The sequence below is a fragment of the Electrona antarctica genome (assembly GCF_951216825.1).
Source record: "Electrona antarctica genome assembly, chromosome: 2".
In the NCBI taxonomy this organism is placed as follows: domain Eukaryota; kingdom Metazoa; phylum Chordata; class Actinopteri; order Myctophiformes; family Myctophidae; genus Electrona; species Electrona antarctica.
In genome coordinates this window covers 43,231,293-43,244,326 of record NC_136807.1, presented here as the reverse complement: position 1 = coordinate 43,244,326, position 13,034 = coordinate 43,231,293, and the positions used below count along the sequence as shown (strand labels likewise).

At 42.1% G+C, this 13,034-nt stretch overlaps 2 protein-coding genes across 3 annotated transcripts in view; both read right to left on the bottom strand.

Annotated features, from left to right (window-relative positions):
* The window catches only part of ctnnbip1 (catenin, beta interacting protein 1), a 31,766-nt gene extending 25,083 nt beyond the window's left edge, over positions 1-6,683 (bottom strand). The window contains exon 1 of one of the 2 annotated variants that reach the window (XM_079518207.1): positions 6,520-6,683. Coding sequence is in view for 1 of the 2 variants with exons in the window: in XM_079518206.1 (XP_079374332.1) it covers positions 6,447-6,466 (20 nt within the window). In the remaining variant the exon portion in view is untranslated. Of the gene's footprint in view, positions 1-6,446 lie in introns of both variants that reach the window. The other variant, XM_079518206.1, reaches the window with a different exon arrangement.
* clstn1 (calsyntenin 1) overlaps positions 1-13,034 on the bottom strand; it is a 324,752-nt gene that overhangs the window by 110,068 nt on the left and 201,650 nt on the right. The window lies entirely within an intron of this gene.

The window sequence follows — 13,034 nt, the reverse complement described above, 5'->3', positions numbered from 1 at the left end:
ATACTTTGCTGTACAATAGTGTCCCACAGAATAAAGAAATAACCGATCCATAAGATCACCTGTGAGCTTGAACACGTACAATTTTCACTATTGGACATTATTATAACGATCTTTTTTTAAATTATTGATTAAATTGATTTGTTTGATAAACTTGTCATGCATGTGTCCAATATGATATACAGTCACTCGGTCGACTCAGTGTTGTTTTTTGTTTGTCTCTTTTCAAAGGCCACTGTAAGAACCAAGTCAAAGGCTCTTGTGTGCACGTGCTGTGCATTGATGGTGGGCTGTCTCACTCAACACTAATCCCCTTGGGGGAATCTCAGGCAGGCTTCAGAGACGTACAGCAGCTAATATTCCAGTGATAATCAAAGGCTTTTCTTTAGTGCTGATCTGGGTCTAATCCCCCCGTGTGTGCCAATGTTGGACTGTTGTTGTGATGCTGGTCTCAGTGGGCTGTGTTCCGGGGAACTGTCTGAAACATGCTAGTCACTAGGCCACTAGCCAACGAAAAACACACAGAGGCCATCTCTAATCTGTACACAGATTAGAGAAATAGGATGCACTGCAGTGGCTCATGGGTAGAGTGACCGGATGGGAACCGTAACCGTATGGTTCCCAGTTCGAACCCGGGCTCCCCCAGAGTTAGTGTCGAAGTGTCCTTGAGCAAGACTCTGAACCCCTAATTGCTCCTGATGTGCAGGTTGGTGCCTTGCATGGTTTCCTCCGGCAGGACGACATGTCTAACATTCCAGGAGCCAAGTGATTGTATGACCTCAGTGTCTAGTGTCCAACAATGTGCATATGCATTTTCTATAGTTACAGCAAATGACTGTCCGGGAAGCGAGTGACTAATTCTCGTACCAGTTGCCGTGCGCTCCCCCCGCTCCCGCCTCCCCGTTTGCCAGCACGAGCTGGGAGCGGAGAGAGAAGAAAATGAATCCGCAGCATGACAGCCAGCTGAGCCAGGCAACGCTGAAGCCGCACAACAAGCGCAAAATAATATAGATAATAATATAGATATAGGCCCAGTGCTGGTTGATGTGTTTGTAAAGCGTTATACTATTTGTATAGAGCCAAAGTCCTAACGCAATTGCTCATCCCCTGGTTCACTGAAAAATGTCTCTATGGAGAACAACATGGGGTCATCTTGAATCGTCTCTTGTGGTCCAAAAATAAACAAACCGTCTCTGTATCGTTTACGATAGTCAGTCATTCATATTTGATATGAATGACTGATGGTCTGTCGCATGGTCGCCGACAGAGGAGCGGGAAGGCGGGTGTGCGCCCACGGCAACTGGCACGGGAATTAGTCACTAGCGTCTGGGAAGCTCAGTCAGTAGAGCTCAGTCGCCAACTCAGCGTACGAGTAGCACGGCTTGATGTCGTACGGTAAGTACTGGGAGCTGATGGAATGTGTTGCGCTCCACCTCAGCATTCCATCTCCCAGTCTAGCGCATTGAAACGGGGATAGACTCGCGCACCCTGGCTGATACCGACAATAAGCCTCTCTGACTTACAGCAAATGAAATTGGGTTCATTTCCAATGGGAGCGATTTTCTGAATGACAGCGGAACACTGTCGTGTGCAACCATTCTGAAAGACGCTACACCAGCAATTCCTACCTGTGGACCGTGAGGATACTGCAGGTGTGCCCACGAATAATTGGTGAAACACAAAAAATGTATGATAATATAAATGATATTTTAAAAGAAAGTATGTAAAAGAAAAAAAGTCATGTTATTTTTTCTATAAAACCTTGACAAATGTGCCAATGACAAATAGGAACTTAAAAGCATACTATATTAGTTCCGTTGATCCAAGCCGGAACATAATCCACTGATAATTGAAGATAAACATGCTCTGAAAATGCAATGTGAAGTGGTCAAATGGGAGGGCCGTCAACATTTTACAGATTTTCAAGTGGACCGTCAGCATGACCCAGAAAGGGTTGGGAACTGCTGCGCTACATATGGCCTTGTACGAGCCTTAACATGAGGGCCAGAATAAGAGGAAGATTACTTGAGAGCATTTTCAACACTGTGTGTGTGTGTGTGCGCTCGCTCCCCTTACACTTGGCCCTAGCCCTAGGCCATCGAGTGCAATAAAGGTCTGCCGCACAAGATTACAGTTTGCAATGTGATAGGCTTCCGTGTGGGATCCAGGAGGACCACTAGTGTACTTGACTTGATGACACACACACACACACAGTCCAGTTCACCTGTTGACCCCATTATTAACTCTAAACACCATGGAGTAACTGATTACTTCCAGTTGTCTTGCTGACAGCACACATATGGAAACAGGAGATTACAATACAGACACTGTATCTGGAACTAAAGCCTGACACAAATGCCACAAAAGGCCTGATCTTCATGATGCGATACTTACGGCAAAAGCATGTTGCCCTGAGAAAAACGCGAGAGGTACAAATTACTTGCATTTAGCCGCAAAGTGGTCGGCTGAGTGCTGACGCAGGCCAATGTGCGAGCAACTGAAGTAGGCTGCCTAGTGCCTACTGCATTTGACTCACAGACTCACAGATCGGAGCCAACTTAGCCTTACACGAATGCCACGAAAGGCCTGAGCTTCATGGTACCCTGAGTACGGTACAAGTACCGGTAGGTTGCACTGAGAAGAGGTTGAGAGGTACAAATTACTTGCATTCTGTAGTGAAGTGGTCCGATGACCCAGTTCAATGTGTGAGAAACTGAAGTAGGCTGATGACTACTGCGTTTGCCAGCTCACTTGCCAACAACTAGGCATGTTTCTACGGAGCAGCTGTGCCACAGCGGGTACACATGCATACACAAGTGTCCGAGTCACAAACACATACCGTATGCTCCGTAGGGGGCACTCTTCAACTGAAAATCACTGGCTAATCCACTCCAGTCATGAAACCTATCTAACATGTTTTGTTAAGATAGCTATTAAGACCTGAGCTCAATTCTACAAATGCCTTCTAAATGGGTAGTTCTCCAACCTTTTTCTAATTGAAAATGATTCAACATTTTTCAAACACTTCAACAATTGCAGATATACAAGCTTGCAGCGCGGCACAGAGTAACGCAGGCTGTATATCTGCTATTTCTTAATAGCAAATGCATGTTTTTTTTAAATGACACAGATGCTCTCCCGATTTGAATGGGTTCAAGTAGAGTACATAAACACAGAATAATATTCATCAACAAGAATTAATGATTTCAAGAAAATCTTTTTTTGCCGTCTGCAGATCCAGTACAACTCACATGCATGATGCTGAAGCAGCGAGAGGCAGACATGCAGACGCTGCGGGCCAAAAAGGCTCTGGCTTGGTCCTACTGGATGTCTGCCTGCGGTCTTTGTGCTACGCCTTTTCCTCACATTTACAGTTACCACAACAATGGCCACAGTATTTGGGGACAATGGTGATGAACTGGATTGTGAAAATATGATTGATAAGTAGGTCATGTCTTGTTGTCACCACGTGAGGCATGAATTCAAAGTATCCTGCTTGACCATATAAGCTTGCTTCATTGTTTGATTCCTGGGTGGATTTAAATCTTCTGCTGTTCCGACAATTTCAGCTGGACGTGGGTCCTTACTCCTATTTTACTGGAAAGTTAATATACGCTCATTGACATGTAGAACCCACCAAGCCCAAATTCAGACTTAATAATACCACAACTAGACAATGATTCGATCCACGGCATATCTTTCATCAGGTCCTCACTAGAGTATATCACACAACTGACAGCATAGTTCACATTTTGATACCTTGTGCCAATGCAGAGGAAGTTTTAACTGCTAACATTTTTTTTTAAAATAATGCTACCAACAAGTATATTCATACACATACAGAGAGTTGAAACATTGCAATGACTAAGCTATCAAACCACGACCACTAGAGCTAGGCTAAATCATTTACATTGCTGCAGGCATACCATCTTCAGTGATGGCTTACAGCATTGAACTGGTCATTCAACTGACTAGTGAGTGACTTCAAAATCAGGTTTTTACAGTTAGACAATACTGGCAAATTTGACCACTTAACCCTATTCTGTAGTTGACGTGGTTCCCAAAGGCTCAATACAAGGCCCCTCCTGTTTTCCCTCTATACTAAATATCTTGTAGATTTGCTATTTTTCACCAATGTTAGGCTCAGAATAGGAATGGTACGATTCATGTGGTTAAATAAGCTAGTTTTTGTATTACATTCGATTGCATACAACCCAATGTACGCCAGGAAGCCCACACAACTGAACTGAACATATTAGAATATGGTCTATGATCTCAGTATGTCTCTGCTTGCATCACATGGGCTCTCTCTCTCTCTCTCTCCGAGGAGCTGAAACAGAAGCTGCTGCTTTAAGCTGGTCCCATGGGGAGAACACTGCAACATTTCAAAAGACCTACCGTCAAGGTAGGGCATACAATTGTGTGTTGTGAAGTTAGTGCTATAGTCAAATAAAGCCAATTATAGTTAGTATACATTGTTGGACCAATAGTTATTTGTATATTTCTCATTAGTGCAAAGCTGGCAAGAAACTGTATGTTAGCTGATCCAACAATAACGTCCAATAAGGTAAAATCTGAATTAGAATAAATTAGTGAGTATAAGTAACTCGGAAATGATAATACATTTGTAATTTGTATATTTCTCATTAGTGCAAAGCTGGCAAGAAACTGTATGTAAGCTGGTCCAACAATAACGTCCAATACGGTAAAATTAGAATTAGAATAAATTATTAAGTAAGTAACTCTCAAATGAAAAGGATCTCATGTGAATCTTTAGACAGGCCCAAGACATTGTGGTATTCTGGGATATTCACTCTCTGGATGCAGCTCCAGCCTCCTAGGCCATTCTGCTGAATTGCCTGCAAGCATACATCGTATGCAGGCAATTCAGCAGAATAAAATTCTCTAGCTCAAGCTGCTCAACAAATAGCTGCCAGTGAGTGGGTGGAGAAAAGGGATGTAACTTGTTTCATTCTATATTAATGGCCAAATGTACTTTGTTTACATTGTGCTAAAAGTGTTCTTTTGAAACCTTTTAGGCATGCAATGACACTGAATGCAATGAATACACACTACTACTTTTGGTTGGGACATATATATATATATCATGATCAGATTGTAACCCAAGGTTCTATGGATTTTCAACACCACTTTACTCTAGAATAGTCTACTCTGCTGCACAATGTTGGACAGGGCTGACAAGTGTATGCGATGTGCCAAAGAGCTATGGTATGGTGAGGTTGAGAGACTAGCCGTTCCCTCTCAGAGGCTGCTGACAGCTGATGAAGCTCCCTTGGGGGCTGAACAGCCACTGAAGAAGAGCACCTGCCAGGCTGCCACACGCATGTGGAGACAAGGAAGAGATGGTCCTGCCCTAATCTCATTCCAAAATCCAGTCAGCTGGGGGAATGTGAAAACAAGACAGCCTTGAGTACTGAGAGACATAACCAAGTTTGATAGATGCCAGGAAAAGCTGGATCTTTTGCCCACGGCCAACGATTCAACGAACCCCTCACACTCAACTGGCAATGCCCTCTTGCAGCAGGCAGTGTGCCAGCTTCAATCACAGCTGAACATGTTGTGACAGTTGGAGAAGGCAGACGTGCAGCACAATTATATTCATGGGAAGTGAAGTGGGAGACAAAAATAGAAAATGCAACGGTACATTCTACATTGATATTGATGTGGTAGCAGAACGAACGGCAGAGGAGGCCAACCACTTCCAATCACTGAGTATTTTGTGACTGCAGGGCAGGTTCAAGTAAAAGTTGAACAAACGTTGTTTTTTCCCCCCAAAAAAACGTGAGGCAGCCACACCAGGCTGTTGTTACTTCCCAAAGAACATGGGGAGACATTATTAGCATGTCCCTTTAGCTGACTGGTAAATATTTATCCAGTGTAATATCTGGTTTCAAACTCAATTGTACGAGTACGTAGCCTACATGCTAAGTGAGGGTCGATTTAAAGAGACATTGTCTATCCTTATCGTTTAACCAAGTCGAAAACCTGTTTGTTGAAACTGAACAGAATTAACAGAATACTTTTGGTTGTTGCCTTTGGTCGTTTGGATGGAAATTCCAAAGGGGTTTCTAACATTATGGAATCGACTGCACAACCATGCTACAGCAGCACTGATTGTAGCACATTGAAGCCTTTTTAAATGTCCCGACCGGCGCGACAATGGCTGTTTTTTTTGTAAATAAATGCGGAGATTGCAACTACCTACACACAAGCGTTACACAGAAATACACATCTCAAACGAAACCGCGATAATATCCACCTCTGCAGTCAGTCTGCAAGCAAAGCATTCAATGCTACAAGGCTAAGCTAGCTCGCTAGCAAGCTGGAGACAAAAGCCTGAATGAACTTCCTATGTGCCGAACCAGTCCAGGTACCGCTTGGTCGAGCAGAAGAAGTGATAACCCAGGAATACTAGCACGTGTTATTACCGTTTAAACCTTCGACTCATGGTAGTGTCCCTGTTGAGAAAATGCCACGTTATTTATGGGGTTCTTATCTTACCCCTCCTGGTCCAGTTTTTCTTTTCTTCTGTGTTGTATTTGAATGGAGTGTTGTGTTTGAGGAGGAGGAGGGCGTCCTGTTCCGTTCCGGGGTCACATCCCTCCAGTCGGCAGTACAGCAGCGCTCTGACTGACTGGCGATGTGTGTGTGTGTGTGTGTGTGATTCACGCACCACCGCTGAATGAATGCTCATTCATAACCACTAGGGGGCGCCCTCTGCACAAATAACAACATTAAGGGGGGTCCAAAAAAACCTTTCTCAAATGGACCAGCTAGCTGATTGATTGATTGAAGTATTTATTAACAGTTTGCAGAATTACAGTACATCTCAAGCACAACTCCATACAAAAACTGTTAACTGTGGCATAAAGCACTTGTTTACAATATGGTCCACCATTTTCAATTCATGAGAACATTTAGAGACGTACAAAATCTACAAATATACACTTCTATAGGCCTATAGCCAAAAACAAGAAATCATAAGAGGAGGTAAAAAGGAAAAAAAAACATAAACAGTGAGGGCCATTATTTATTGGGTATTGAGCCACGGACCACCATTTGATGAGATTTAGCCTTGTAGACCCAAAACTAAAGAATATGTCCACATTTCCATGCTGTATTAATGTTGATAACATAGATAACAGGCAAACGTTGATCAAAATAACAATTATTCTACATTCTCTAATTGTGTAGACTTCTTGTAAATTAAGTTTAACAATAAATTAACTCTTGAGACACTCGTCTCAAAAGTTAAAGATCCATAAGGGTCCATTAAATGGACCATCATTTAGCTGCATGGGGACCACATGGAACCCCCTCAAGAACCACTGGTGGTCCCCGGGCCACTGGTTGAGAACCACTAGCCAGGAATAGAACCGCCAAAAAAAGCTGGGGCGAGATGGAATTGGGGCGACCTGACCTGTTACCCTAGCCAGTAGGGGGACTCAAATATATATTTGACCACGTCATATTGTCCGAACCTATAATAATATTTACTTTGACATGGACATAAATTGCAGATCACAGACAGATCACATATGCTGCTAGCCGCAATTTGCAAAATTTTAGCTATAGCAGCAGCAGAATATTCATCATCATTTTTATGTGCAATCACATAAGGTGTTCTGAAGAGGTCTTTGGCCTTGGGCGCGTTCGGAAATAACACACTGAGCGCACTGTGCAATGAAACTTGCGCTCTGGTGCGGAGGGCAATTATACGAACGCGCCCAGGCTCAATACCAGATTACGCACGCCTGCACTCATGCCCTCTGAAGAAGGAACTAGAAAAAGTGCCCCTCTGGGCACAGGTTTCCACCAGGCCAGGTCAGGTTGTGGCCTGCTGGTGGCGCTATAATATGCCAATGTGAAAAGGGTTGGATATATTCCTCAGCCTAGTAGGAAAGTCTGTGAAAGATTTCACGTAAATTGCACGCTGTGTTCATGATTTGAGGCTTTTTGTTTCAAAAGGGCCAATCCTGCAAACTTTGAAAGCCAATGTTAGCCAATTAGAATGGAATATGAAATATGGGACAGATCCATCTTGAACACATGATTATAGAGATAGTGTGTAACGATTTGCAGGATTCTTGGACAGAATCTGGAGGAGTAATATAAAAAACGTGTTTTTCAAAAGTTGGCCTCCTGGTGGCCGTTCTGGAAATTTTGGGGCAGAGGTTCAGTTGGCATCCAGGGAGTGTGTGTGCGAAATTTGGCATCGACCGGGACGGACACACGGACGGACAGAGTGCAAAAGAATACTCTCCCCCCCATGCCTTCGGCCTGATGGAGACAATAAAGCTTTGTCTGGCCGTTTCGGCCAGTTTATCTCCACAATAAAATTTGGCATTGATAGCTACGAGTGTGAGGCTGTATATATATTGTTTATTATTATTATTATTTTGAGAACCTACCGTCCTGTTACCTGGTGCTAGCTACTGCCACGAGGTGCTGTCCTTTTATAGCCTACTAATGAATACAGGTGCTGTGCATAAAAGTGATTGCTAGATTACACCCTATTCATTAATACATGTGCTGTGCAAAAGTGATAGGCCTTATACTAATTAATACATGTGCTGTGCGTAAAAGTGATTATACCTACCCTCTCGGCCTCTCCTAATTAAAACAGGTGCTGTGCCTCTATAGGCCTGTGCGTAAAAGTGGTTGCCCTCTACAGGTGCTGTGCGTAAACGTGGTTGGCGTAAAAGTGGTGGCCTGTGCATATAAAACCCAGCATGTTTTTTCTTTTCACTGTTTCGTTTGTTTTGATTTTGTAAGAAGTGCAGCAACGACTTGTTTTCTTTATTTTGCTTTTGTTTCCTTTTTTCTATGTAATAACTAATTTAAATATTAATAAGGTGGGCATAATAATCTTCGGCTTCAGCCCTTTCCTTTTCGGTCAATTGTAACATGTTAACCTTTATTCTGTATGTACAACTGCTGTGATGAATCATGACAGAGATAACTAACTAACTAACTAACTAACTAACAAACAAAAAGTGTGCTGTGCTTAAAAGTTTTTCTGGACTGTTACAGTAATGCGTATGGTTTGACATCAGACATCAGAATTGTGACATTATGGACATTACTGATGAGCACCCCTATGTGTGCTCATCAGTAATATATTAAAGGACCACTTCACCACTTTTCAACCTATCTTCATATAATAGGTCCTCACTAATAATCATGATAAAATGGGACGATTTTTTTCTACTCAGTCTGTGTCTCATAGGAGGGCTGTGGGCAGTTTAGAAACCGTCTTCCAGTGACATCATCATTAGGCAGATTTTTTTTTAAACGAGATTTCTTTACAAAAATGTTTAGATTTTCAATCTCGTGAGAACGATGGCTTCCATTTTCGCATTGCAACTTTTCAGGACTAGAAAGCCTGCAGTTTCTATTAGCTTGTATTCCCCATCGATGATGTCACTGGAAGACGGTTTCTGAACTGCCCACAGCCCTCCTATGAGATACAGACCGAGTAGAAAAAAATTGCACCATTTTTTCATGATTATTAGTGAGGACCTATTATATGAAGATAGGTTGAAAAGTGGTGAAGTTGTCCTTTAATATATTTTTGTTTTATTTATTATTTATTTCCATTTTCATGTAGGCCTTTTAACTGAAGGATATAAATAGGCTAGAGAAGAGTAAGCCTAATACATAATAATTAATTCTAGCCTATAGGCCTATAGGTCTCTACAGGGGGGCATTGCCCCCCCAGATTGGATTTTGTGCCCCTCCAGTCCAGATTGGCCAGTAGTACCCTACCCTACCAATATTTTAATGTTTTACAAATGTTAAATCTATAAGTTCTCCATGATTATTGTAAATATATACATGTTCAAATTAATTGAATAGTTAATAGAAATACAAGCTAATATATGCATGCAGAAGACATTATAATGCTCAACATATTTGTATTTCTTTGTTTGTTTTGGTGCTGCTGCAATGAAATTTGACCAGTCATTTTACTAAAACTCCATGCACTTTCATATGACTGACAACAGAGATACCGCAGGACGGTAGTTATTTTAGTTCTTTATTTTCGCGCACCCCTGGGGGGGTGACCATAGCCCTGATGAAGACCGTTACGGTCTGTTAGCCTATACAGGTCGAAACATGTTGGTTGAATAGTCTTTTCCCTTTTTGTTTTTTAGTGGTGCAACCACTCCAAGGAACAGCAATGTCCCTATGTCCATCCGTCCCTATGTTTAGGGTACCAACAGGGGGAGCTGTTGCACCACTCACTTCAGACAGGTCTGATTGTTTTACTCCGAGTGCCCGGAACTCCCCTCTTTGTCTCCACCAGGCCGAAGGCATGGGGAGAGTATGTTTTGCACTCCGTCCGTGTGTGTGTGTGTGTGTGTGTGTGTGTGTGTGTGTGTGTGTGTGTCCTTCCTTCCGTCCGTCCGTCCTTCCGTCCGTCCGTTATCAGCTAATCTCTGGCACCATTGGCCCGATCCATGCCAAACTGTGCACACACACTCCCTGGATGCCAACGACGAACCTCTGCCCCAAATATTCCTCAACGGCCTGTTATAGCGCCACCATGAGGCCGATTTAGGCAAAACACATTTCTGTAGATAACTCGTACACATTTTATCCATACATCACACAATTCGGTATACACTATCTCCATAGTCATGTGATCAACACAGATCTGCACAATTTCCCATCTTCCATCCTGATTGGCTAAGATTGGCTTCCAAAACTCACATGATTGGTCCGTTTCAAACAAAATGCCACAAATCACAAACACAGTGTCCAATTTCCATGAAATTATACATTTCCACTAGGCCGAGGACGACATGCCACTATTTCTTCCCCAAATCAGCCTCACGGTGGCGCTATAAGAGGACAATTCCTGTTTTTACCTATAACTGCATCGACAACTTATGTATGCGCACTCCCTAGAGGCCATGGAAAAACATTTTCCCTGCATCCCTCCACATCTGCCGGTTATAGCGCCACCATGAGGCCGATTACTGTATTACACATTGTTTGTGTTAGTCGCACAGATTTCATCCAAATCTCACGCACATCGGTACACATGATCTCTGTAGTCATGTGATCAAGACGAGCCTGTTGGATTTCTCAGATTCTACACTGATTAGCTAAGATTGCCTTCCAAAGTTTTCAGGAATAGCCCGTTTTGTACAAAATGCTGCACATGTCCTGCTCATCCAGAATTCTATCCTCAGAGATGCTATGAGTGATCTGGCTCTGTATTTCCTCAAAAAAAACGAAGAAAATTGTTGCAAGAAACAAACATGTTTATATTACTCCTAAACATTTTGCCAAACATCACACACACTCCTATCCTCCTGGTGGAGACCTGTGCCCAGAAGGGCACTTTTTCTAGTTTATCTAATGTTTTCCCCGACTGATCCAGGAGCACCTTTTTACTATTTTAACATTGATTTATACGTCTCTGAACTGTCATGAGAGCTCGAAAATGCCAATAATCCTCGGACTAACGGGTGGTCGGACCACCGGCGGACCACCGGCGGTAAGTCCCCATCTCCCGGACCATGCAGGACCAAGTGAGTCCTGAACAGAATTCTGGTCCCAGTATGAAATAAGTTAAACACTGCTGTGTGACTCGACCTTCATCTTGGTTATTGAAATCTCTACCACCAAATGAAATTAGTTAGATATCCCACAAAATGCAACAATAACTATTTTCATTAGAAACATTACCAAACTACTACTTCCATACAATCCTGTGTTCAAATCATTAATCCATTTGTAACTGAGAGTATACAAATGTAATAACTTCCTGGATTAACATCTATGCAATATTATTTGACAGCACCATAATCATATAGGCTATGCTTCATTTTACTTAGGCTTCATTGCTATTTAGCACAGTGCTACTGCTATTTATCACAGCATATATCACAGTATAAATATGCCAAAGCATAGAGATGATTGCCACTCTTAAACCGTAAATAAGATGGGACAGTAGTTGGCATGTAGAAAAAGAAATCCTACAAAATGTACAGTGCATAACTTATATATTTGAAACACACACACACACACACACACACACACACACACACACACACACACACACACACACACACACACACACACACACACACACACTGTCACACACACACACACACACACACACACACACACACACACACACACACACACACACACACACACACACACACACACACACACACACACTCCTTACTGCATCATCTCAAAGAGTGCACCTGGTCCAAATTTACATTTTTAGGCACAGTTAAATGGGCCAAATGTTCAACACAATATACTTAGACAAAAACATCCAGGTCCCTATGCTATGGCTTGCTATTTTTCCCCAGTCTCCCAATATTGGCCTATAGAGAGGGTATGCGCGTGACATCATCATCAAACCAGGAAGTTATGCAGGAATGCCTACTGAGTGTCTAAAAACTACTTTCTGGCCTTGACAGCCCATACATACAATATCATATCTATCTATCATATCTAATTGCATTAAACGACATTAAACAATGTTAAACTCACTTTGCCACTCGATTTGCCATTCACTTTATGCATGCGCATACCCTCTATTTTACTGGACTATGGTATTACGTGATTATGTGATGTCATGGTTCTATGTACGGCGCACCTGATACCTGAGGAAACCTCCTTCTCCTGACACTTCTGCTTCTTTAGAATCACAGAATCAGTCTACATTTGCACTTATAAGTGACTAGTTACTGAAAATGTTTTTGAAAACAGTTTTTGGTCTCACTATGGTCTAAGAATCATGTAATAATTACAATAGTATTTTTGACTAGGACATTATACTATTTTCTTTGAGATTTAGCTACTGATTAATCTAGTATAGGATTCATTCAAAATTACTTTCTTGTCTGAATATGAATAAAGTCACATTGGTCCCAAAAGGCAACATAAATCAAGGCAGTATTATAAGTAAAGTATCTTCCTTTAAGTAACTTCAAAATGTCCAATGTTCTATGCATTGAACAGGTTATGTTCAATGCTCTGTACAA